This window comes from Meles meles, chromosome 5 (genome assembly GCF_922984935.1).
Source record: "Meles meles chromosome 5, mMelMel3.1 paternal haplotype, whole genome shotgun sequence".
Classification (NCBI taxonomy): Eukaryota; Metazoa; Chordata; class Mammalia; order Carnivora; family Mustelidae; genus Meles; species Meles meles.
Window position 1 is genome coordinate 91,604,128 of NC_060070.1, and position 25,523 is coordinate 91,629,650.

The 25,523-nt window shown below is 58.2% G+C and overlaps 1 protein-coding gene across 3 annotated transcripts in view; it reads left to right on the forward strand.

Annotated features, from left to right (window-relative positions):
• TTBK1 (tau tubulin kinase 1) overlaps positions 1-25,152 on the forward strand; it is a 40,829-nt gene extending 15,677 nt beyond the window's left edge. For all 3 annotated transcript variants that reach the window (XM_046005482.1, XM_046005484.1, XM_046005483.1), the window contains exons 13-15: positions 1,241-1,802; positions 19,449-21,043; positions 21,808-25,152. In XM_046005482.1, the coding sequence (XP_045861438.1) occupies positions 1,241-1,802; positions 19,449-21,043; positions 21,808-22,198 (2,548 nt within the window). In that variant the 3' untranslated portion in view covers positions 22,199-25,152. The remainder of the gene's footprint in view (positions 1-1,240; positions 1,803-19,448; positions 21,044-21,807) is intronic.
• The last annotated feature ends 371 nt before the right edge of the window (positions 25,153-25,523 follow it).

Below are 25,523 nucleotides of genomic sequence, written 5' to 3' on the forward strand. Positions count from 1 at the left end.
AGCCTTATTAAATCAGTAACAATCTCATGGAGAGGAAGGAGGTAAGTCCCACAGACCAGGGCGGAAGGACGTTGAGAAAGCCCCGCAGTGGCTCCGAGCTGCACCCCTTTCTGTCACAGGCTCGAGGCTGGGGGAAAATGAGAGTTAGCCCCCTGCCCACGGCCCGAGTGGGAGGGTGTGCACAACCCAGGGTAGCTAAGCCTCCCTGGTTCTCAGTGAGGGGGCGCCCTTCCTACAACCAGCAACACTTTCACCTCAGGGCTGGTACCCAGCCCCCTCCCAGGCTGGGAGCCTCTGGAGGTGATGTGAGGTTCCCCGCGCAGTGGAAGAGATGTCCTCTGGCAGGGTCAGTGGCCCAGCGTGAAAAGTCATGTGGGGCCCAGGCCCTGCCGGGGGAGCTCACAGCCTCTGGGGAAGCCTGATATGTAAACACACGTGCTCCACTCTGTGGTGAGAGGGGAACACAGTGCTGGGAAGGCAAACTTGCCCCGCCCCCAGCAGAGCAGGATGGAAAGGCTCCCCAAGGAGGTGACATCCTTGCCGGGTGGGACAGCAAAGGGCGTGCAGAGAGTGACAGGCATAATGACACCGAAGTAAGAGCACGCGGGCAGTTCCGGGAAAAGCCAGTGACAGAGATGAGTCTGCCTAGGAGAATGGTGAACTTGGGCCTTGGCCTGGCCACCTGAGTGCCCAACTAAGGAATATGGACTTTGTTCTCCAGGCTGGGAGCCACTGGAGTTTGTTGGGGGTGGTGACATCAGCCAGGCAGGCCTGGAGGGTGGTGGTAGAAGAAGCTAGAAAAACCATCTGCCCCCTTGAGGACCAGGTGGGTGCGTTTGCCTTGACGGCAGTGGGAGAGAACCTCCAAAAGGGTATGAGCCCCAGACGGGGAACATAGGATTGGCTTTCGGGAAGTTAGGTTTCCTGGGTGGTCCAGAAGACAGCGTTCCTTGGGCACAGGAGTGAGGTTTCATTTTTTGCTTGTTTGTATTCCTGGAAGGCAGTAAGCATCCAAGTCCGTGCGTTGAGTGAATGAATGAATGAATGAATGAATGGGATCTCTATGGGGAGTGAGGTGGGAGGGGGTTGGTAAGCCAGGTGGTGAACAGGCCTTGTCCTGGGTGACAGAGCTGCTCTAGTCAGTGGGTTCCAGGTGGCATGGTCCACCAGGCCACTTTCTCGAAACTCTTGGAGAGATGGAGAGGCTGGGCACTGAGCCTCATTCGGGGTGGCTTTGCAGGTCACGGATGGATCTGCCCGGCTCCCCCTCACGCCAGGCCTGCTCCTCGCAGCCAGCCCAGATGCTGTCAGTGGACACGGGCCACCCCGACCGGCAGGCCAGCGGCCGCATGGACGTGTCGGCCTCCGTGGAACAGGAGGCCCTCAGCAACGCCTTCCGCTCCGTGCCACTGGCCGAGGAGGAGGACTTTGACAGCAAGGAGTGGGTCATCATTGACAAGGAGACGGAGCTCAAGGACTTCCCCCCGGGGGCCGAGCCCAGCACGTCGGGTACCACGGACGAGGAGCCCGAGGAGCTGCGCCCACTGCCTGAGGAAGGCGAGGAGCGGCGGCGGCCAGGGACAGAGCCAACCGTCAGGCCCCGGGGCAGAGGCGTGCACACCCTGGCTGAGGAGGACCCTCGGCAGACTCCATTCCAGCCCCCACCACCCCAGCTGAGCCAGGCGGAAGGCCGGTCAGAGACGTCGCAGCCCCCCACGCCCGGCAGCCCTTCCCACTCGCCACAGCACTCGGGACCCCGCCCTCGACGGAGAGAGTCGGATCCCACGGGCCCGCAGAGACAGGTAAGGTTGGGCTTGCACCCCACTCCCCACCCCTGGTTGCCCACGGTTTTTGCCTGGAGTGTTCCCTGTGGGCTCCCCATGGGCTCCTTGGGGGCTGCTGACTAGCACCCACCAGTTGCAGGCTGTGATGAAGGTAGACAGGTTTAAGGGTCCAAAACCATGCTTGGGGGATGGTCAGAACTTCCCAGAGGAAGTGCCCTCCATGTTCTGAGTTGAGTCTTGCGTGATGAGCAGCCTCAGCCAGGTGACAAAGCAGGAGAAAGGCCTCTGCGGCCAAGGGGACCGTGTGTGCAAAGGTCTGGGGGCGGCAGTCAGAAAGTGCTGCCCTGATGGCATGTTGCAGAACAGGTGAGGCTGCGAGGCAGGTCCCCCAGTCCTGGCCTGGAGGGCCTCAGGGTGAAGCTAAAGGGTTAGGGTTTGATTCTGAAGGCTCGGTAAGCCACCCAAGGCTTTTAAACAGGGGTGTGCCATGATCCTCTCAGTGCTCTTGAATGATCCTTCTGGTTGCTGGGTGAAAACGGATGAAAGGGCCCAGAACTACAAGCAGGAAGGCCCCACAGCAGGCGCCAGCAGGAGAGCGGCCTGGTGGCTTGGACCAGGACCAGGGCTCTGGATGTGGGGCAGGGTGGATGGAACCAAGTGGTGTTGGGGAAAGAACTGAGGGGCTGTGAACAGGGTCAGGGGTTCTTGGCTGGTGCCCAGAGTTCTGTGTGGACAGCAGTGCCATCACTGAGTGGTTTTAAAGGGAGCATGGCCCCTCAGAGGGGCTAGGGAGAGCCAAGGAAGTGATGCTGGAGGGCTCTGGGGCTGTGCTGTGTTCCAGTCAGTCACCTCATGTCAGGGCCCGGTGCCAGGTGGCTCTGGAAAGTGCCAGGGTTCAGGGCCAGGGTCAGATCAATCCACTGCATGCGCCGATTGGGAGGCCTGGCCTGGGAGCATGCAGGAGCCTGGGAGAAGGGCAGCCCCAGGTAGGGCTGTGTTCAGGGCCCACCCCCTTGTCTAGAAAAGAGGGCCTCCAAGCTGAGATCTTTGGGGTGTGCATCCTCACCGTGCCGTGGACTCTGGGAACCTGGGGGCTCAGAAAGTGGAAACTCTAGGCCCCCACCCAGAGTGGTCCTAGCCAACCTGAGTTGGAGGCTCAGGCAGGGCAGGGTGTGGGCCAGCATGACTGGGTTGGGGACCTTGTTCTCACCAGGGCCAGCACTGGAGAGAGAGCAAGATCTGTCTGGTTCCTCTCTCATTTTCCCCTGCATTCATTCATCCATTCGGCAGCGACAGTCTTCCCAAGCACCTCGCCTATGCTGGGCACCAGAGGCATCAGAGGTCATATGCAGGCACAGGAAGTTCAGAGCCGAGGAGGGGAGACTGACAGGGGTGGTGTAGGGTAGAGAGACAGTCCAGAATCAAAGTCAGGAGACCGAGGCTCTGGACCTGGGCCCTCTGTTTGCCCCTTCCTAGTGACTGCAGGCCAGGTGGGTCTCAGAGAGGGAGGTAAGCTATCTGGGAGGTTTTCCTCACCTTCAGGTTCCTCCTGGGTGTGGGGAACAATCCTTGCAGGGGGGAACTGTAGCCAAGCGGGTAAGGGGAGAGTTGGGGACGTGGGCACGGGCCTCTTGTACAGTCTCAGTGTTGGGCTCAGGTCCTGCTGGTGCTGTGGGCCGGCCATGAGCTGCATGTGTCTGGAGGGCGTGTTCGGTGTTTGCGGGCCTCGGTTTCCCTGCAGCGCACTGCAGCGAAGTTGGTTAGCCTTCTGCCGCTGTGATCGCATGCGCTTCCATGTTTGCGTAGCTCAGGAGGGCACGTGGCTGTGGGTCTGCGCACACAGTGGCGTGTCTATGCAGCATGCCCCGGGTCTGCAGGAGCGCAGAGAACCCCGGAGGCCAGGCTGGGATGGCAAAGCTGAAGGGCTGGGAACCATCGGAGCAGTAATTCCACTGACGGTAACCAGAGCTGCACTGTCTCAGTGCCTCCCTAGGGCACGTGTGTCTTCCTTCCAATAGTGACGTGACAAGGCAAACCCGCCCTTTAAAAGATAAGGAAACCGAGGCTGGCAGGATGCTGGGTCACCGGGTGGTGGGTGTGGGGGGGCTGCGGGCAGAGGTAGAGTTTCGTGAGTGCTGTCTGAGGCCTGTGTGTTTAGGAGAGGAGCAAACACAGGTCAGAGAGAGCCCGAGTGCGGGGTGGGGGTGGGGAGCCCTTGTCAGCAGGTGTGCCTTAGGCACAGCAGTGTGCACGGCGGCCTGTGTGTGTGTGCGTGTGTGAGCACATGGCAGGTGGGGCGTGGCATGGTTTACTGAGCATTTTGGTACAGCCCAGTACTGGCGAAGCAGAGACCTTCCTTGTCAAGGGCAGAGGAGGATGGGGGGTGGGGGCGGGGCGGGGACTGGCGCATTTGATCCTTCTTTCTTTGGTCTGGAGGGAGTCCTGATCTCAGATCTCAGGCTACATGGGGGCTCCCAAGCTTGGCCGACCTTAGAATCACCGTTTGCGGACTCCCCACCCTGCCACCTTTCTGCAGGGATCCCCTCCTAGATCTTGCTCTCTCCGTTCAGTGTCTGATGTGTGAACTTCCTCATAACAGTGATCCTTAAAGATAAGAGCCCTTGCACTGCTGTCGTCCCCTCCCCCCCCACCCCCCACGCCCCCGACCAAGATAATGTGGAACCGGGCATCTGTTGTTCTTTGGTGTGAATGCCATGATGCCTTCCACTTTTTCTTTACACGCACCTCACCTTCTCCCCCAGGGGACTGAAGGTGCGGATTAGAAGGGACTGGAGAGCTAGGCAGAGGGGAAGGCAGTGGACAGAGGGTATGATCTGGGGGAGGGATGTTTGCCATCCTTTGCCGGCTGTCTCTGGCTGATAACACCGCAGGTCAGCGTTCTCTGAGCAGGTGGACATCCGCCTGGCAGCCACGAGAGCAATTCTCTGCCACGTGCCAGGCGTTATGCTGGGGTCAGGAGGACACAGATGAACAGCGCTCTGCAGTCCTGCCCTTTTGGAGCTCATGGTCTAGAGAGGTGGGGTGAGGATGCCAAGGTGTGGACGTGAAGGTTTATCGGCAAGGGCCATAAGGTAGATAACAGAGAAGGCTTCTTTGCTAGAATAGGGAGCCCGCCTGGGAAGCAGGGTGGTCTCACAAAGGCGGTACTTCAGCTGGCCGTCGGGGGTAAGTGAAGGGGCAGGAGCATGCTGGGATCGAGTCCCCCCCCCCTCCCCCGGCCCCAGGAAGCTGACCAAACTCTGGCTGGGGTGTGAAGCTCAAGCTACGCACATGCGCTATGGGAGGAGCTGTGGGAGGCCGCTGGTATGCCTTTCTTTTGGACAGAGGGCCTCAGGGCCCCAGTCCTCAGCGTAGCTGGGACCAGGATCCTATGCTTGGCTAAAAAGAAGGCGAAGGGAAAGCAGGGTGAGGGCAGTGACAGTCCTATCAGAATCTTCTCTCTCCTCCTCTCCATTTGGAGGTCTCACACTGGGTCCCTCTGCCCCCATTTGACATCCACAAGGGAACACTGAGTGTCCTGGGCCCCCTCCTCTTCAGCTCTCTGGCTGCTGGCCCAAGTCATCCTCAGGTGCCCCCCCCACCAAAGCTATTTATTTACACTGGCTTCAGTCACAGAAAGAGCTAGGGGTCAGGATGGGACAGGTCTCGCGACACCCAAGCTACTATTTCCATCTCCACAGGCCTGGAACACACAGGTCCACTTTCCCTTTTCCCTCTGAGGGTATGAGGGCAGGATTCTTCCTGATGTCTGTGTTGTGGCCAAGGCCCTCCCAACAGCTGCCTTGTGGCTGGGCTAGGAGAGGACAGGGAAAAAGCCACTTTGGAGAAATGGTTTCAGTCTGCTCCTCCCTCTCACCCTCTCTATTCCTCTCCTCATTCTTAAGAGTGACTTAGAGGATAATCAGACAGCTCACACAACACAGCATTTACGCCAGGGCAATCCTAAGTGCTGTGCCTGCCATAACATCTAATCCTTAGGATAACCCTATGAGCTGGGAAACATGGTCAGCTCCATTTTACAGGTGAGAAAGCTGAGGCACGAGAAGTGACTTGCGTGTGTTCACGAGGTAGTAAGCGGTGGAGCTGGGGTGCAGACATGAGTAGCTGGACTCCAGAGTCCTACCCGTCTGCTACATTTTGCTGTGGAGTCCTTGCCATCTCCCCCACCCCCCCCACCCCGTGATAGGGGCAGAGGGCGTGCAAGGAATGTTCTCCCGACCTCCTGAGGAGTCAGGAAAACAGCTGGGGAGACAGATGGCAGGTAGCAGTTGCAGAAGGGTCTTCCTGCAGGGGAGGATTCCTCAGCCCAGAGGGAACTCTGAATTAGGAAGGGCTAAGGCAGGAAGGCTTCCCCCGGGGAGGCGAGTGACCAAGGTCTCTGCAAGGAGACCACGGTGTGAGGAGTGCCAAAGAGGAGCACTGGGAAGGGATTTGGCCGCCAGAGTCTAGGTGCTGGGGCAGAATGGGGCGGCGTGCACGCCCTCCGCCTGCCCGACCCTGCCCCCTGCCCGGGACGCCAGCGCCGCAGGGGCTGTGAGCGGTGGGCGGCCCCGAGACGGAGCTGTCGAGTCTGTGCCTGACACCTCTTTTCCCTCCACTCTCTTGGTCTCTTTCAGTTGGAGGAGGACAGACTCTCGGGGCACTCCCTCCCGCGGTACAGCCCTCTGCGACGACTGGCGTCCTCCGTGTTCTCCTCCTCCACGCTGGAGACCGAGCATTACCCTCACCCTGGCGGCGGCGGCTCCTCCGGTTCCCTCATTCAGCGCAGCCGCTCGGCGGAGAGCAGCCCCGTGCGGGCGCCCCACCGGCGCCACGCGCCCCTCGCCGCCGGCAACCACAGACTCGTGCCCTCGGTGCTCCGCATCTCGCGGTCCCAGCTGCAGCAGGTGTGGGCCCGCTTCACCCACAAGACCTAGGCTGGGCTCCCCCCCCTCCTGGAGGGGGCAGGTGGGGGGGGTGGGGAGCAGGCAGAGACCATGGTTCCTTCCCAGGACGCAATAATCACACACTCACACACCCCATCCCACCCCATCATGCAATACAGCCCCCTGTAACGTTGGCCCAAGGTACTGTAGTGACCAACCCCCCTCCCCCACGTCTCCCTTTGCTTGGTGCCAGCCAAATGGTGCAGGGGGAGGTGGGGCTGTCGGTGCAGCTCCAGGAACAGGACAGAGACACTGGGCTGGAGCCACCAGTGGGGTCCAGAGTCCGGTGGAAAGCAAGGCATCAGGGAGACAAGGCATGCTGGGTCAGAGTCAGTCTGGCGTGGAGGTGATTCTGTTTAATCTGTGATTTCTTGGCATGTCAGGGCCTGGTTTGCCCCCAAGGGGGTTGTGGCAGAAGACCGACACCCTCCTGGGGTGTGTCTGTCTGTCTGCATGGGGCAAGGCATGTGCCCCTGTGTATGAGATGCGGGCCTAGTCAGCCAGTTTGGGGTTCGGTAGGAATGGCCTCCATAGTCAGGATGTGGGGGGCAGTCCTGTGGCCCAATGGGCCTACCACATGCCACTGTCACAGAGGACAGAGCTCCTGCCTCCCTCATCTGACCCAGGAGGCCTGGAGCTCAGTCCACTCTAGGCTGCCCTTTACCCAAGGGATATATGTCATCAGCCCTTGCTGGATTTGGTGGTTTAGCCCAGCCCCTTAGGATCTGAGGATGGATGACTGGGGGCCTGGCATCTGCCCTTCTGAGGAAGCTGGAGCCTTGGGGTGAGGGCACCCATCCTAGAAGCACTGGCAGAGAAGCTAGTTATTAAGAATGAGGTAGCCCCTGTGAGCTCAGGACAAATCCCAGACAGCCGCAGCCCCACCAGTGTCCCTCTCAGTGAGTGACTCCTTCCTGTAGGTGCTCACCTGAGCCAGGCGGCCCCCAGGGGACATGGTGAAGACAGAGAACAGGGTAGGCAGATCTACCGGGGATATGCAGGTGCAGGGGGTGGGGCGGGTCAGGATGCCAGATCACTATGTCCTTTCTGATCATTTCTCAGCCCCCAACCTGTTGCTGCAGGGACCTCCAAAGTTCCTTTTCCTCATTCCTGCCCCTGTCAGCCAGCACCTGTTTCCCTAGGCAATGGAGTAGTGGTGAAGAGGGGTGCCAGGAAGGGTAGTGCCTATATAGAAAGGGAAGGAAAGGTTGAGACCTGAAGGTTTGCAAAATATTTATTGCAGTGAGACCGTATCTGTGTATATGCTTGTGTGCATGCCTGAATACTTGTGAGTATGAGTGTCCTTATACATGAGCATTTGTGCATGTGGCAGGCCTGCCATGGATAGATGCTCAGGCTGTGCACTGCACAATTCTAGGGAGTACCGTTTACATTGACCGCAGTGTGAATGACACCACTGAATTTGCAGTGCCGCAGTCCTATGTGTATGGGTGTGTGTGAAGGTGTACTTGTGTGTGTCAGGGAATCAGAAAAATACTTGTGCAGTCCTTGGTAGTTTCCTGTGTACCTACTCTTATCTCGGCTCCTCTCTCTACTGCCTTCTCCCTTTGACTCTTCCTTCCCAACTCAACTCCCTTCAACTCCCCAGCTATCTCTGGTTGGACTAGAGACCTCAGGGTCCTTGCCCCAGCTTGGGGATGTCATAGGATGGTGGGCAGTGCTGTTTGGCTAAAATGTCCTCATGGCTGGTTGGCACTGTGTATAGCTCACTAACATGAGCTATGCCCACACTCACTACATTCTCTTTTCTTCAAAATCTGTTTTTTTTTTTTTGGAGGATGTCTAGGCCAAGAGCACCGTCCTCATCTAGGAATGAAAGCCAGATTCGTGCCCTAGTACTGGTGCCCCAACCCTACCTTATCCCAGCTGCTTACTTCTGAATGTCCCCAAGGTCTAGCCTCTGTTGCTCTCCAGTCTGTCTTGGGTGGTGCTGTATCATGCTCTGGCAGAGAGTAGAGGAGAGGTCAGGGTAGACTCTTTGAAAAGAAAGGACAGAAAACACAAAGCACAAAGGTTAGGGGGTGGGATGAACAGTAGCCCCACTCCCACCTTCCACATTCCGCCACTGCCCCCCTGGCTACCCCCTTCCTCTCTGGCCCTCTTTCCATCCACCCCAGCGAGTGGCAGGGGGTGAAGTGAAGGGGAGTCTGTCCACCAGCAGCTCCAAAAGTCAGCAGCCGTGGGGTGGGGGGTAGGGTCCATGCTATCTGGGGTTAGATGAGACCAAGCACTCAGTTATCCGGCATTCCCTTCCAGAGGGTTCCACTACCTGAGCAGGGCTCCCACTCAGTGACCAGAACCCTGAGGTATTCTAAGATCCCAAAGTGCCTTGTGACTTATCAGAGATGATGGCACTAGCTTCCGCCTCATTTTAGCATTAAGTACATATTTCTGTTTCCAAAGCCATTGGAGGTGGGGAATCCTGTTAAGCATTCCAAAGGCGGCTGAATTTTCACACAGACACAGACATAGACACAGACACACACATACCCCGAAACTGATACCTGTGGGAGAGGGTGTGTCCTTTAAAGTAAGATCATGATTCAAATATTTTGTCCTTTGAGGGACATCCTTTTGCATACCCTCGTTGGTAGTGGGAGAGCATCTTGTTGGCCATAAAGCTCTAAGCCAACAAGAGAGCATCTTGATAACATGATTATCCTTTGAGGGTGGCTCCGATTTCTGGAGTTAGCGAAGGCCACGTGGAGCGACATGAGTTGGGTCAAGTTCACGTGCAGCTCGGCAGAGCCATGCATGGTTTGGACTTGAGTTCCTTGTTTCTAGGGCCCAGGCTGGGTAGGGAAGTTGTGAGTCTGCAGTGTTGGCAGGCTCTTTTTCTCCAGAAGGGTTTCCCAAGGAGGAGGTCAGGATGTTTCAAGCTGGGGGAAAATGCACAGCCTCCTCAGGGTCAGCTGTGAAAAGAGGTAGCACTCTTTGCTGTACTTGGAAGTGGTGTTTTTGTACTTTGTAGTCACACCCTGCGTATAGTGGTGGCTTCCAATGATTAATTTTTTATTTTATTAAACAGTCACTGGCAGCAGTGCTTATTACATGCCAGGCAGTGATCTAAGCACTTTACAAAAGTAAATCATTTAATCCTCATAATAGCTTATGAGGTCGGTCCCAGTATTATTTGCATTTAATGGATTAATCAGATAATTTAACTTACAAAAACACAAAAACACTCGCCAATGCCGAATAACTGAGGTCTTGTTGGATAGAAGTTTTAGAGTGTTTTTCTGTGTAGTGATCTATTTACTGTCCTTCCTGCTTGGCCCCTCCTCACTCTATCTAAAAGGAAGGGAGTTGTCTCTGAGAGCCAGACTCTCCTTCCTTCTCCATTTCCACCTGATGGTGTCCCTGGGGGTGTGGGATGGCGTAGGACGGGAGGGGTCAATCCAGAGTACCAGGGTTGGTTGAAAAGATCCACCCTATCCCTTCAGAGACCCCTCCACAATCCCAAGCAGTTCTGGAGATTCAGTGGGTGGGGTAAGAGCTACAGTGAGAAGGCAGTGCTCAGAACCATGACCTTGAGGTACTGGGGTGGGGGGTCCTGGGCTTCCGGCTCACAGATAGGGCAGGTACTTGCACTGGTGAGCCAAGGGTCACCAACTCACACCTCAACAGGGGCTAAGCCATGTCAAACAGTGGCAGGTTTGGGGACTGTGGTAAGTGGGAGATGCACTCCCCCCATTGTCAGCTCAGGCAACTATTGCCACTATCTTCCAATTTTTTATGTGAAGTCTCCCAATTTTTAATTATTGGCATCAAATTTAAAAAAAAAAAACACAACTTTTTAAAGAAAAATCACTGTGAGCCAAACAAAACTGGTTTGAGGGCAGAGACTCTGAACTCAGTTTGCAATCTCTGTGAGCCTGAGGACTCCCCACTCCCTTCTTCTGTCCAAGGCTGCAGCAGTTCAAGGGAGATGGTGTTCTTCCTGGGACCTCAAGTCAGGTGGACTTCTTAGAGGAGACAGCTCGCAGCCAGTGGAGATGTGTGGTGTTGGTGTATGCTGTGTGTACATGTCGGTGACCTCGTGGTTTGTGTGCCTGAATGCGTGTGGGGCCAGTGGACTTGTTTGTGGTAAATGGGGTCCTCATGGTAGGACCAGTATTTTCTCTGACGGCACAGGACCCTGGGTCAGTGAAAAATGCTCTAGTGAATTCTCAGTAATGAATAGACATCCCTACGCACTCAAGGCAGCTTGGGTCACAGCAATAACCACTCAACACTCATCCCAACGACTAGCATCCTGAACCCATCAATCTCCCTCTGCATTTCCAGTTTTAGGGAAAATGGGCACAGCCTTGCCCAGCACATGGGGGAATGATGGCACCTTTGAGCTATGCTGGCATATTAATCCTTGCTTCCCCAGCCAAGAGGGGTGGGCAGACCCCTTCAATCCCAGGAAAGTAGTGGTCCTCTCTGTAGAGGGTCCCAGGACCCTCCTTTTCTCTCTTCTGCCCTGCCTAGGTCCCTTTTTCTGGGGAGGGGTGGTGCTGTCTGCCCAGGCAGTGGTGGGAGGAGCTTGGGCCACTGGATGGCCGGGGAGCTGTGGCAAATGTGTCTGTACTAAGTGGCCGGGGAGACCATGCTTAGGAGTGTGTGGGGACCTCTGGCTGTGGGAGGATGGAATATTCTCTGCTGTCTTTGGGTTGCTTTGGTACCTGAGGAAGGAAGCATGATCCCTAAGGAAGGCCTGAATATCACCCCACCCTACGCCAAACCCCACTGAGATTCCAACCCAAAGGGCAGGAATCAGCCCCCACCCCCCGCCCCAGGCAGTCCTTGATAACAAGGAGTGTGGCAAATCACTCTCCTTAAATTGGGGGGCATGTCCCTAAAGTTTGCATTATTCCCATTAGGGCCAGAGGTGTCCGCTAAGACTAGTGGGTCAGTCTCTGAAAATTTTAAAGTATCCTTCTCCCTAAGGGAGAGGCTCCCAGCCTGAGGACCACATCCCTCAAATATCCCCAATGGTTCCCCCATAGCACCCAGTGGGCTCCCCAGCTCAGGGCGCCCCGGAGCCCGAGTTTGCCCCTTCCCCCAAGTAAAGAGTTGAGAAGCAGGGGGGAGGAGGGGCAATGAAGCTCAAAGGCCTTCATTGGGAACTTTTCTAGATCCTCCTTCCATTTGGCTCCGCCGTCAGTCCCACCACTTTACCCTCCCTGCTACCTGCACAGGCTTTGCGGGTGCAGGGGGGGTGGGGTTCACCTTGCCACGACTAACTGGCCCTCACACATACACACGCACATGCACACGCACACTCCATAGCTGCGCGCACATTTCATCCACTCTCCGGACAGCAAACTAGCAGTCCCCGGCTGGGAGAGCACAAAGGCCGCGTTTCCGGGCACCTCTCGCAGGTTTCTAACTCTACTGTAACAGGACCCCAACCACCACTTCCCGCCCCCGGGACCCGTCCCCACACGCCTGTCCCCGCGGCCCGCGCGCCACGAATGTACGGTCGGTCGTCTTAACTAGCTGCTACGCGCGCGACCAGGGTACCGGCCGGCCTCCGAGCCCCGCCCCTGCCCCGCCCCGCCTCGCCCCTGCGCGCGCCCCCGCCGAGCTGCCTGCTGCTAAAGTCCCCAGTTCCCGGGCGAGCCCCCTTGCCGCCCCGCCCTCGCGCCAACTTTGTGTTTGCTTTCCCCCTCCCCGGGTTCGCGGCCGCTGGGTCCCCCGACCCCGGGGCGCGGGCTCGCCCCTCAGTGCTTCCAGGGCGGGGGTGCAGACGAGGGGCTGGGCGGGGGAGCTGGCCAGTTCTCCGGGCTCGAAGGGCCCCCCATCACCCCACCCCTATCCCTGTTACCTCACCGCCCACAACCTCCCCTGCTCCCATAATTGGCCTTGCAATTGGATGCCAAAGAGCCCAGAGTTGAGGGGGAGCCAAGCTTTGAGCCTAGGTCTCTCAGAGCCACCCAACACCCCCTTTTTGCCCAAGCCTCTACGTCTGTCTCTCCTGCCCAACCCCACTCCACGACCGAGGGCCCTGGGGGTCCCCAAACACGCCCCCACTTCCAGCTCTTCTCTCTCCCCACCCCCGAAAATAAAACTCAGGGACCAACATCTGCTTCCTTTGCACTTGCTCCGTCGACCCTCCCCCCGCCCCAGGGGCTTCCGTGGGGGAGCAGGCGGGGTTGGGGGCCCTAATGTTTGACAGTATTTCGCAAGGAGAGGGCTGGCCCCTGCCCCCTGAGAGGTAGGACTGGTGAGAAGGAGGGAGGCTCAGCCCCCGGCCCAGGTGAGCCTCTTCCAGGGACCCCAGGATCCCCTCCCAGCATGGGGAGACGCTTCCTAATCGTGGTGGGGAGGGGAGCGAGGGATGGGAAGGGGTTGGGGAGAGGACCCTTCCGGAAGTCCCGAATTCCAGCCAGTTTATTCCTAAGTCTCCCCCTCCCATCATACCCTCCACCCCTTTTTGTACTGCAATAATACTGTATTATAAGCTTGCACTATTCCCCAACCCGGCCAGCGTAAGCATGCACGAAGAACTCACTCACACACACACACACACACACACACACACCACAGATGGGACGCTTTTTTTTTTTTTTTTGTTTTTTTGTTCTTCCTCTCTCTCCGGGGTGCGTCCTCAGTGTACATAGCGGCGTCGGGGGTGGGGGGACCTGGGCCCGGGTGGAAAAGCATGCACTGAGCCCCCACCCCTAGACTGCGAGTACTGTACAAATCCAACACTTGAAACCGACACGCATACGCGCGGCGCCGCCACGGGGGTGGGACACGGACACGCACCCATGCGCACACGGCCGCGCACGGGCGGGGTTGGGGGTCGCCCCGCCGTCTTGCGTCCTTGTGCAAGGGATCTTGTGCCTTTTTTAGTCCCTGTATGTTAATGCAGACAATCCGGAGAGCTTGTGTACTACCAAATCCTGATTAAAGACGCCTTCCAGGAACCTGTGACTCGCCTTCTTTCTTTTCATCCTTCTCCTTCCTAACCCACCACCCCCAACGGGCAAAGGGTAGGGGCTAGTCTTGCTGATTCTAGATCCGGTCTGGGGGCAAATTCCAGATAAATGGATCCAGCCCCACAGCCCCTAAAACAAGGATGGGGACAGGAAGGAGGAATCCTGAGAGGTCACCTGGGAGGTGGACTCCAGGAGCCCTTGCCCTGCTGGCAGTCTCCTTTCATCTGGAGGAAGGTGATAGGGATGGACCCTGGTCTCTGGGCTGGACTCCTAATTGCCAACTTGCTGGAGGAGGGCTGGGAAGTAGAGGGGCGGGCACCTAGATCTGTTCTCTGTGGATCAATCTACTGAAGCCGTGTGTGTGTGTGGTGTGTGTGTGTGTGTGTGTGTGTGTGTGTGTGTGTGTGTAAGGAAGCCAGAGAGCCCTGTGAAGGGACCCTGGGAGTCTTTCCCTGCCCCTCTGCTCTGATGGGGGAACTGAGACAGCTCTGGCGTGGGGGAGAATGGTCTGTCCAGGGGGGTCAGTGAGAGAGTGGATTGTGCAGAGCCTGGGGGTGGGGTGCTCTCACTGGGCCACACTTTACTCCTTGGGGCCTAAAGCAAGTGTGGGGGCAGAAGAAGGGCAAGCTACAGCTGCATTTCTTGAGCTAGAATGTTCCCATGCTGTCAGCTCCTTGCCCGGGGCAGGTTTGGATGGGCTGGGGACACCAAGATCTGGGAGTCAAGTGTGTGAGGATCTGTAGAGACCTAGGGTAGGCAGCCACCTTCTCGGGTCTTCTTAGCTCTTCCACCCAGGTGACTGTCAATGGCCAGGGTGGGTGGCACCCCTGGGTGTGGGGTGGAGGAGCAGAGGGATGGCTGGAGGGCTCCTGGGGTGGCAGATGTGGTTTGAGTGTGCAGACCCAGACAGACAGACAGGTGAGAAATCTGGGGAATCTGGTGGTGGGCAAAGGGGACTGCACTGCCAACGTCTCCGGTTTTCAGGTGGGGAAATCGGGGCAATTGGGGGCTCCCCTGGGGAGGAGAGATGGGAAGGGTGCCGGGGGAGGCTGCTGAGGGAGAAGGAAGGGGAGCACTGCTGTGAGAGGCTTGCTGGGGAGGGGGAAAGGGTCATGGTCCATCCTCCGGCTTTGGTCACTCAACAGTCCCCCTTCTTTGACCTTGGGACTGTGGGCTGAAGTGCAGTGTGCTGTGTCTGGGCTTGGCCAGGGTCCAAGCAGGAGAGCCGCTCTCTGTACTCTGTCTGGGGAATGGGGGTATGTGGACAAACGCACCCCTGGGGGTGTCGCTGGTGTCAGGCAAGTCAAGGCTGAGGAGAGACCAGTTTTGGTGGCAGGAAAAGATCAGACGCGGGTCCATCCACCTCCCTCCACTTTTCCTGCTGACTGGAGTAAGCATGGACTTGGCTGGGCTCTGAAGTTGGTGAAGCCGAAGTCTCTGGGTCTGGACTCCGTGGGGGCAAGGGGAGGGCTAGGGCTTTCATTCTCTCTGAGGGTCTCAGCTCCAGCAGCCTGCCTCCCCTCCTCCATGACTCACCCTTACTGCACCCACCATTCCCTCAGAATCCCCAGGGAGCTTTAAAAGATTTCTGGGCCTCATCTTGGACCTGAATCTGGGGGCATGGCGAGTGGGACTCAGGGCTCTGTAGGTTTAAAAAGCGCCCCTAGATAATGCTGTACGAAGCCAAGCTGGAGAACCACAAATATAATTGGAATCATAAAGGATCCCTGCTCTGGAGAGGGAGTAGAAGACGTGAGTTCCCCCAGGCCCTGATTTTCCCTTGCTGAAACGCAGTATGCTTGCTGCCCCCTGAGCTGGAATGGGAGAGCGTCACTGGTATCCCCCTCCTGCGGTGTCTGCCAGCCTTCTGGACCAAGCACACAGAGGCTGGCTAAGGATCGAGGCTGAATGAATGAGCACAGGATGGCATGGGCAAATGCACAAGTAGTCACTGGGCACGGGCATTCAGGAGAGGCTGGGCGGGGGTGAAGGAGGACTTCCCCCTCTCTGAGGAGGGAGGAATTGAGCCCAGGCCTGCCCTCCCCAACAAGGAGCCGCATGGGGAGGTGTGGAGGGATCCTGAATTGGGAAACACAGCAGGTCCAGATGCCAGCTGGCCGGTGGGCTTGTCAGTGATCCTTAGGGCAAAGCTGTCCCCACTCTGAGATTCATGGCTCTTCCTGCTAAAGGGCACAGGATACCAGGTTTCCCTGCATGGGAGAGTGGGAGGCCAGTGAGGCGATGAAAAAGTTTGGGGTTCTGAGCCACCGTGGTTGATGTGCTTTGTGAAGTGGGCTTGCCAGTGGCTCTCTCTAGGCCTGTGTCCTATTCTGACCTTGTCACTGCTGCCTGATTTCAGTTCTTATTCCACCTCCTTCCCGTGAAGTGGAAGGGGAGGGCTTTGAGATAGAAGGGAGAAGGTTCGAGCTATGATGATCTAACACAGACACTGTGAGTGAAGGGTCTGTCCTACAGATGGGATTTTCTAAAGAGATCCAGGGCCTACCCAGAAGGATGCTCAAAGTGTCAGAGACAGGACAGAGAAAACAGGCAGAGACACTGGGTGGGACACATCTGATGTTGGGTGGGTGAGTTCTGAGCTGGACAGGAGGGAGACATGACCGGAGCTGTGTCTCTCTATAGGTCCTGGGCACCTATACCACAGTCACAACTCGCCCAGGATCTCACAGCACCCCTCCACCTCTGCCCAGTCATCTTTAGCCTTTACTGTTGGTAACTGAGCATGGCAGAGGGCCACAGCACATGGCCTGGCACAGAACCAGGGCTTAATGTTTGTTGAATAAATGAATGGATGAATGAATAATGGGAATGGTATAGAAAAAGAAAACAATTGCCAGGGACTTCGGCCTGGATGTGAAGAAGACTAAGTTCTAAGGAAGTCCCCTGCCTGACTCAGACAGGGTGGGCAAGTGTCCTGCCTGGGGTCTGATGCTACCCCATCTTGCACCCCCCCCCCCCCCACCATTATCAGTCCTCATAGATGGTTTGACCATGAGAAAGATTATGGCAGTTGAGGAAGGGAGAATTCACAGCCTTGGGCAGAGCCTCAGCTTGGGGGATTCCCACCTTCCCCTCCATCTGCCTTCTGGCTGCTTGCTTAGAGACCTCAACTGGGAGAGCCCCTTCTTTTCTCAGCACTCTCTCTCCCATGGGTGCGGCATCTGGGCATTGCTGGGGTTGGAGAGGGAGGCAGTGATCTTCAGACCAGGGCAGAGGGCAGGAGGCAGGCTGGGAGGGAGCTGACATTTATTGAGTATCTGAGTATTGAGCTATATGCCAGACCCATTGCTTATCTGACCTCATTTATGATCACAGTCTCTGTGGAGTGTGCATTATCCCAACTTCATCCCCCCCCCTTTTTAGTCAAATGTAGTTTTAAAAAAATTAGATCAAATTAATTAACATATAGTATATTTTTTATTTCAGAGGTAGAGGTTAGTGATTCATCAGTCTCACAGAACACCCAGTGCTCATTCCATCCCATGCCCTCCTTACTGCCCATCACCCAGTTACCCCATTCTCCACCCCCCTTCCCTCCAGCAACCCTCAGTTTGTTTCCTATGATTGAGTCTCTTATGGTTGGTTTGTCTCCCTCTCTGATTTTGTCTTATTTTATCTTTCTCTCCCTTCTCCTATGATCCTCTGTTTTGTTTCTTAAATTCCGCATAACAGTGAGATCATGTGATATTTGTCTTTCTCTAATTGACTAATTTCACTTAGCCTAACACCCTCAAGCTCCATCCACGTCGTTGCAAACCCATATTATTTCCTAATAGACTGTGCACTCTGCGAAAACAAGGACCACAACTGTCTCGTTCAGTATGTGATCGACGGATTCACGGCCTCTACCATCTTGGCCAGGACAATAGACATTCCAGGACTTCTTCTAGAAAGAAAGAAAAAGAGAAAGGAAGAACGAGAGAGAGAGAGAGAGAGAGAGAGAGAGAGAGAGAGAAAGGCCAGGTCAGGCCCTCAAGGGGCGCGGTGAAGTGTCTCTAGCGGGGTGTGAGAAAACAAGTAGGAAAGGGGGTAATGATGCTTGCGTGGTGGGTGGACAGGAAGGTTTTCTGAAAGATTGGTTGAGCTCAGTCCTGGAGGAAGGACAGGTATTTGTCATGTGAGTAGAGGAAGTGACAGGATCCCCAGGCAGCGGGGACCACCAGAGGGAAGGATAGCGGTGTGAGAAGCGACGAGCACTTAGGGAACTGCTGGTGGCATCAGCCGGCAAGCGCGCAGTGCAAGGATCCCAGGGCTCCTCTCGGAGTGAGCGCAGAGCAGAAGGGGAGGAGCCAGGCCATGGGGGCGGGGCAGCGTTGCCAAGTGCCCAGCCTAGAATTGGAACCGTCCCCGAAGACTGTGGGGGCTATTGTAGGTTTCCGTAAGTTGGAAGCAGAGAGATAGGATCAGATTTCAGTTTCAGGAAGATCCCTCTAGCAGCTGTAGGGAGGATGGTTGGGTGGGCGGGAGAGAACAAGCCAGTGGCTGGGGAACTCCCTCCACCCCGCCCCCATAGGGCTGTGCCCCTACAGCTGAGGCAACAGGCGCAGAGGTTGAAGAATACTCAGTAGGACTCCCTACAAGTCTGGATGGCACCTGGAGGTGTTGGAGGTGTCTGATCTCTGGGGCTTCTGATCTGGAGGGGCTGTGTTTAGGAAGACAGGACCCAGCATGTTCAAAAAGGCTGACAAAGCGCTGGACACTGTCAGCCCCATCCCCACCTGAAACGAAGCTATGTCAGCTCCGATGGGGCCTGGTACACTGGGGGTGCCGGAGATGCGTGCGTTAGTGTGCGTGTGCGTGCCCACGCGCATGTGCGTGTGTTGACTAGGTCAGAGCTGAAGAAGATGCAAGGGCTGAGGTCCTGACAGGGTGATCAGGCCTTTCTAGTCTGAAAGGATCCTTAGTCTGGAAGGCTAAGGGGAGACATGGCAGGAGTCCAGAAAACCAAGAACATAGGCTATCACATTGCCTAAGGGCTCTGCCCAAAGTTTCAAAAGGGAAAAATAATCAAATGGAAAGAAACTGCCTTTTGTAAGCTAGCTGCAAATTCCCGGAGGATCTGTGGACTCAACACACAGCTGGGGAGGGCTGGAGAATTCCTGAGAAACAGGCCAGGAAAGGGCAGGAGGGAAGAGGGCGCTGGAGCTCCAAGGGCGCCCAGCCTGCATTTTGGGGTGTGGAGGACTGCTGAACTTTGCCCTGCTCCTGCACAGACTCTGATGGCTCTGGTCGCCAGCTCCTTGGCTGCAGAGAAAACCTGTCCTGTAAGGAGGCAGCAAGGGCTGACCCAGACGCTTGCCACTCCTCTCGGGACCTGGTTTCATCCTCTGTCAGAGGGAGACTTGATCCACACCGTGCCTCTGATGCCTTGCTGCTGTCATTGTCTTCTATTGATTAAACTAAAGCTGTCTCTTGGTTTCAGAGGCAGGGAGGAGAGTGAAGGAGGTGGGAGATGGGAGACAGAGGAACTGCCAGCATCGGGCCAGGGGCCTCAGGGGGAGCTGGAACATGCACACAATCCTTCCTCAGAGACTTTCTAAGCACTCACTAGGTGCCAGGGACCCTTCTAGGCCTTGGGGGATAGAGCAATGAACAAGACAGATCCAGCGCTCAGCCTCAGAGAGCACACTCTCTGGTGCATGCACCTGGGCACGTGGGCCTCCCGGCTTGTGGGTGCAGTGCTGGTGTCATCGGGCCCTGCAGGGCAGGTGACATCAGCAAATCCCTGTGTGTGCCCCTTGCAGGTGTTCTCCGTGGCGCCCCCGTTTGAGGTCAATGGTCTCCCGCGAGCTGTGCCTCTGAGCCTGCCCTACCAGGACTTCAAGAAAGATCTCTCTGATTACCGAGAACGGGCTCGGTTGCTCAACAGGGTCCGGAGGGTGGGCTTCTCCCACATGCTGCTCACCACCCCCCAGGTACCACTGGCTCCTGTTCAGCCTCAAGCTAATGGGAAGGATGAAGAAGAAGAGGAGGAGGAAGAAGAGGAGGAGGAAGAGGAGGAAGAGGAGGAAGAGGAAGAAGAAGAAGAGGAAGAGGAAGAGGAGGAGGAAGAGGAGGAGGAGGAGGAGGAAGAAGAGGAGGAGGAGGAGGAGGAGGAGGAAGAGGCAGTGGCTCTAGGGGAGGTGCTGGGGCCTCGCAGTGGCTCTAGCAGCGAGGGGAGTGAAAGGAGCACGGACCGGAGTCAGGAGGGTGCCCCATCCACGCTGCTGGCTGACGACCAGAAGGAGTCCAGGGGCCGAGCCTCCATGGCTGACGGGGACCTGGAGCCCGAGGAGGGCTCCAAAACGCTGGTGCTCGTCTCCCCTGGTGACATGAAGAAGTCGCCCGTCACTGCCGACCTGGCCCCTGACCCTGACCTGGGCACTCTGGCTGCCCTCACTCCTCAGCAAGAGCGGCCTCAGCCCACCGGCAGCCAGCTGGACGTGTCTGAGCCGGGCACCCTGTCCTCTGTCCTCAAGTCTGAGCCCAAGCCCCCTGGACCTGGGATGGGGCCGGGGGCCGGGGCAGTGACCACAGGGGCGGGAGGGGTGGCTGTCACCTCCTCACCCTTCACCAAAGTTGAGAGGACCTTTGTGCACATTGCGGAGAAAACCCACCTCAATGTCATGTCTTCCGGCGGACAAGCGTCCCGGCCTGAGGAGCTGGGTGCTGGGGGTGAACTGGCCCTGGAGGCGCCCTTGGATGGGAGGGCTGTGGAGGAGGGGGCCTCCGTGCCCCTAGAGAACGGCATTGCCCAGTCAGGACTGGAGAGCTGTGCTCTGGCTGGCCCTCCCGGGGACACCCCCCCAGAGGTGGCCACAGACTCACTGCCCAATGGCCCAGCCCTTGCCAACGGGCCGACTCCAGTGTCCCCGCTGGAGCCAGGCCCCGAGAAACTGGCCACCGTCTCCCCCAGTCGCCAGGCCATGGCAGGCGCTCGCCCCAGGAGCCGGATCCCTGTCCTGTTGTCTGAGGAGGACACAGGATCGGAGCCCTCAGGCTCCCTGTCGGCCAAAGAGCGGTGGGGCAAGAGGGCCCGGCCACAGCAGGACCTGGCGCGGCTGGTGATGGAGAAGAGGCAGGGCCGCCTGCTCTTGCGGCTGGCCTCCGGGGCCTCGTCCTCCTCCAGTGAGGAGCAGCGCCGGGCTTCAGAGACGCTCTCCGGCACTGGCTCCGAGGAGGACACGCCTGCCTCGGAGCCTGCTGCCCCCAGGAAGTCCGGGCGGGCGGCCGCCACCCGGAGCCGGATTCCCCGCCCCATCAGCATCCGCATGTCCACTCCCGCTGCAGCCCAGCAGTCTTCTGCTGCCAGCAGACCCCATGGCGCTGCCCCCGCCTCCGACACAGCCATCACCAGCAGGTGAGAAACCACAGCTGGCCCTACGGTGGCCAGACGGTGACCAGACGGTAACCGCAGAAGGCCTCCAACCGCGGGAGCTTCCCCGGAGCCAAGGTCAGGGCCTAGCAAGGATCCAGAGAAGGACACTTCCTGTTCTCCACCTCCCCAGCTAAGTGTCTCCTCCCACTCAGGTTCCAGCCCTGTCACTGGGCTCAAGGGAGTGGCTACAGTGAACATGTCTAGAGGGGTCGTCAGGAACGCCAAGCTTGGGGAAGGTGAATGGGGGCCAGTGAGGCTCACATACATCCTCTGGTGTGCCATGAGGCATTTGAAGCGAAAGGATAAAGACCAGAGTAGTTGGGAGAAAACATTATTTATACCGACGTAAACACGGGTAGGTGGTAGAGTAAAATGTAAAATCCATGAGAATTTTAAAGATGAAACGGAGAGGCCAGGTAGCAGTCCCAGGAGCCTGTGGCCCCTTGGAGGTCCTGCCGGGGAGGACGAAGCACCAGCCCTGGTTTATCCACTTGTGCCGTGGTCTCCACAGCCTCACCCAGGTCTGAAGCCGCAGGGCTCCAGGGCTCAGTGCTCAGCGATTTTTTAAAGAAAGATTTTCTTTATTTTGACAGAGAGAAAGCACAAGTAGGCAGAGCAGCAGGCAGAGGGCAAGGGAGAAGCAGGCTCCCCGCCGAGTGTTCAGCGATTCTGAAAATGTCTCTCCCTTTTTGTTTCTTTGCCCTTCTCTTTTCTCTTGCCTTCTGCCCCCTCCCCTCGTCCCGCAGGCTCCAGCTGCAGAAGCCTCCAGGGTCGGCCGTCGCTGCTGATCTTCGCCCCAAACAGCCCCCCGGCCGGGGCCCGGGGCCCGGGAGAGCCCCAGCCGGCACCAGGCCCCCTGCCCCGCGCAGTCCAGGCCCCTCCGCCTCTGCCGCGCCGCGCCACCCCAGCGCGTCCCCCCGGAGCCAGTCCCTGTCCCGCAAGGAGAGCTCCTCCCCCTCGCACCAGGCCCGGCCCGCGGGGCCCCCGCCCCGGGGCGCCCCGCAGGCCCGGGCCCAGCCTGATGGCACGCCCTCCCCCGGGGGGCCCAAGAAAGGACCCAGAGGGAAACTCCAGACTCAGCGCGCAGCAACCAAAGGCCGGGCGGGGATCGTGGAGGGCCGGGCCGGGGCCAGATAATGACGCGCGCGGCTCTCCGCGGCCCCCCACCCTCACCCCGGCCCCCCACCCGCAGCCGGCCACACTGAAACAGCTCCCAGCACAGCCTTACGCGCCTGACGCGCACCACCCACGGCCCCAGCTTCCCGCCTGCACCCGCGAGGACGCGCGCCAGCACTCGCCGCGCCCGCCCGCCGGCGGGGCCGGAGGGGGGCGCCGCGCCGCGGGGGGAGGGGAGGGCCCGCCCCCCGCCCCCCGCCCCCCGCCCCCCGTCCTCCGCCCCATCTCCGTGACCCCTGCCCTCCCCCTGCCGCCCTTTGGGTGGGGCAGGCTCACCCTTGGCCCCGGGGAAGGCTCAGCCACTTTTTCACCGAGGACTCCAGTAATGGGAACGCCCTCCCCCACCCCTTCGCCCACCCGCCAGGCCTCTGCTGCTCTCCGTGCTCCTCCAGAGACCTCTGCTTACACCTCTTGCGGCGCCTTCCCCTCTTCCCGGCGTTCTTCCAGCCCAAGCCCACCTGCACGGAAAGGCAGCCTCAAATTCCGGAAGTGGAGGTTCCAGCCAACCCCACAATCTCCTGGGAGCTGTGGTGGTCCCCTTAGCTACCAGGCTGGGGTTGGGGAGCTGGGACCTAGGGACCACTGGTCTACTCAGGTGTGAGGGGGCAGGTCTGACTAGCCCAAATTCAGCTCCATCCTGGACAGCCCTGTGGGAGGTAGTGGGCAGGTGATTGGGGGGCTGCTCTCCTGCACCCCCAGGGTGCAAAGTCCTCCTCCCCATAAATTTGGGTGGGTCCTCAGTGGGAACCGTAGAGTGTGTGTGTGGGCTGCCTTCCTGGGCACATGTTTCCCAACGGGAAGTTGGAAGGGGGCTTTAAAAAAGGTTTCACCCTCTCTCCCTTGGCCTCCTGATCTAGTGCTCAGGACCCCTCACCATCAGGAATTCCTTCTTGCCATCTAACCTCAACCCTGCCTGCTGCAGTTTCAGCCAACCTCCCTCTCTCCTGAGTTCAGTGGAGGTGGAGAATGGCTGGTTTTCATCTTCTCTGCACTGGCCATTTAGAGATTCAGGGACTCAGTTCTGGCCGGGTCACACTTTCTGTCCTCCTGGGGATGGGGAGGGGGCTGGATCAGACCATCATCTTCCCCAGTGGGCAGAGAAAGCAGAAACAGGCAGGTAGACAGCTGGCCCCTGGACTCAAGGTGGAAAGGCCTTTCTAACTTACAGATTGTGTGCTTGTGTGATGGGTCCGGCCCAAGTCCCCTTCTCCCCCAGCTAACCCTTCAGCCTGTCCCTTCTTGTACTAACCCCAGCCCATGCAGCTGAGCTGTCCCTGCAGAGGGTGAGGGCTGTGGTGCTCCATGAATGGATATGGGGCTTCCTTCTGGGTCCGGCTCCTGCATAGCTCATCCCGCCTCATCACGAGCCTCAACTGCCTCCGTCTGGGCCAAGCAGCACCTTGGCTGCGGAAGGGACAGCCAAACTCTGTCTATCTGGGACAGGTCCCCTGCAGGCCTCCTCAGTCCTCAGCACCCTCAGCCTCTGTCCCCTGGCCTGGCCCCTCTGTTCTTCTCTGGGTCCCAGAAGCAAGGCAAGGCAACCAGGGGAAGAGGAAGAAAGACCCCGACATGCCCCAGCTGTCCTGCAGCATCCAGCCACCATCACTTAGAAGGACGCCCATGAGGAAGTTGGCTCTGGAAGCAGCCTGGTGGTTGCTGAAGCCTCTCTTGGAGAGTCAGCAGGCTCAGGCAGCTCTTCCCACACCAAGGTGGTGGCTTCTCTGCAAAGGAGCCCAGGGGAGGACTCCAGGTTGGACAAGGTTCATCTCATGCTGACGCAGAAGCTCCCAGAACACTCAGGAAACCTCTCCGGACAGAGCCCTCTTTGTCAACTCGAGACCCTCCCAAGGCCTCTGCTGCCCTCTGGGTCCAACAGAGGGGGTGGAAGAGGGGCCACTCCCTCCCACCTAGAGCTTCTCCGAATGACAATCAGCTCGTGTCAGGTGGGGACCAGGGCATGACCCCCAGTGCCCTGGTCCTGGGCCTGCTCCTTGCCACCAACCGAACCGTGAATGTAGGGCCCCCAGCTTCACCCCTGCCCCAGGCCCAACAACACCCTGGTTTGGTGTTGGGAGGAAAAGGGGGTGGCCTGAGAGAGCCCCAGGCCCATCCCGCCCCCAGCTTCACCCAGCACTGGAGCTGGGCAGAGACACAAAACCCTGTCTGCTCTTGGGATTCTAGACCTCCCTAGGGCTCCCATCTATCCTCGGGCCTCTGCGTCATTGAATGTCACCAAGGGAAGGAGGGAAAGGGGCGACTGTGGAGGGGACCAGGGGACTGTCTCTGCTCCACTCTCCAGGAAGGATCCAGGGCAGAGGAAACCACACCTCCCCGTGTCCCCACCCCCAGCAAGCAGCCTCTTTCCCCTTGAGCACCCATCCCCTCCACCGAGCACCTATCCCCTCCACCAAGCTGTCCTGGTCCCGAACCCCTTCCCTGTAAAAGAGTGTCACCCCCCACCCCCACCATCACCTCACCCCTCTAGCCACAACCTGTGTCATTGGCTCAGATGCAGGTCTGCTCACCCCAGAACATGCCTCCCCTCCCAAGCCACACTGTGTACGAAGCGGGTGCAGGAGAAGGGCCGTGCCCCAGGCACATGGGCTCCCCCTTTCCCAGCCCCTTACTGGGGCCTGGCTCAGTCTTCTCAGCTCTGGGGATCAGCCCTGGCGGGCATGGAATGGGGGGTGGGGGCAGGGAGATGCCCTCCTCCTCCCCCAGGGAAGCCACTGAAGAATGTTTACACGCCAAACAGAATGTAACACCCTCCCCCACCTCTTCCCAGTCACTGCATGGCCTCTGTCCGCCCTGCACCAGCCCACCCCCACCCCGACACCCTGGAAGCCGCTGTCATGATTAGATCGGGTCTTGGAAGGGAAGTAGCCATCACACCATTAAAAAGCCTGTGGACCTTTCGTTTTGTTGGCCTGGACTCTTCTTCCTTTGGGGAGGAGGGCAAAGCCCAGGTCCTGGGGCTGGGGGGAGCAGTGGGGAAGAGAGCAGGTTGGTGGACAAGTAGGGAGGAACCATCGTGGAAACAGATTCTCTCTACAGAGCTGGAAACAGAAGCTGAGGACAGGACAGATACAGGGTCACACTGGGCCGCCCTCTGTCTCTGACTGCAGAGCCTGCCGTGCTCAGCTCCCCGGGCTGTCTCTCCAAGGGCCAGAGACTGAGTCCCGCTTTGTGAGAGGGAGGGAGGAGGAATTTTCATTGCCCCCGAAGTTAACAGACACAAAGGAGTGTTTGCAAAACCACAAAGCTATGCAACTCCCAGGCGAAGAGT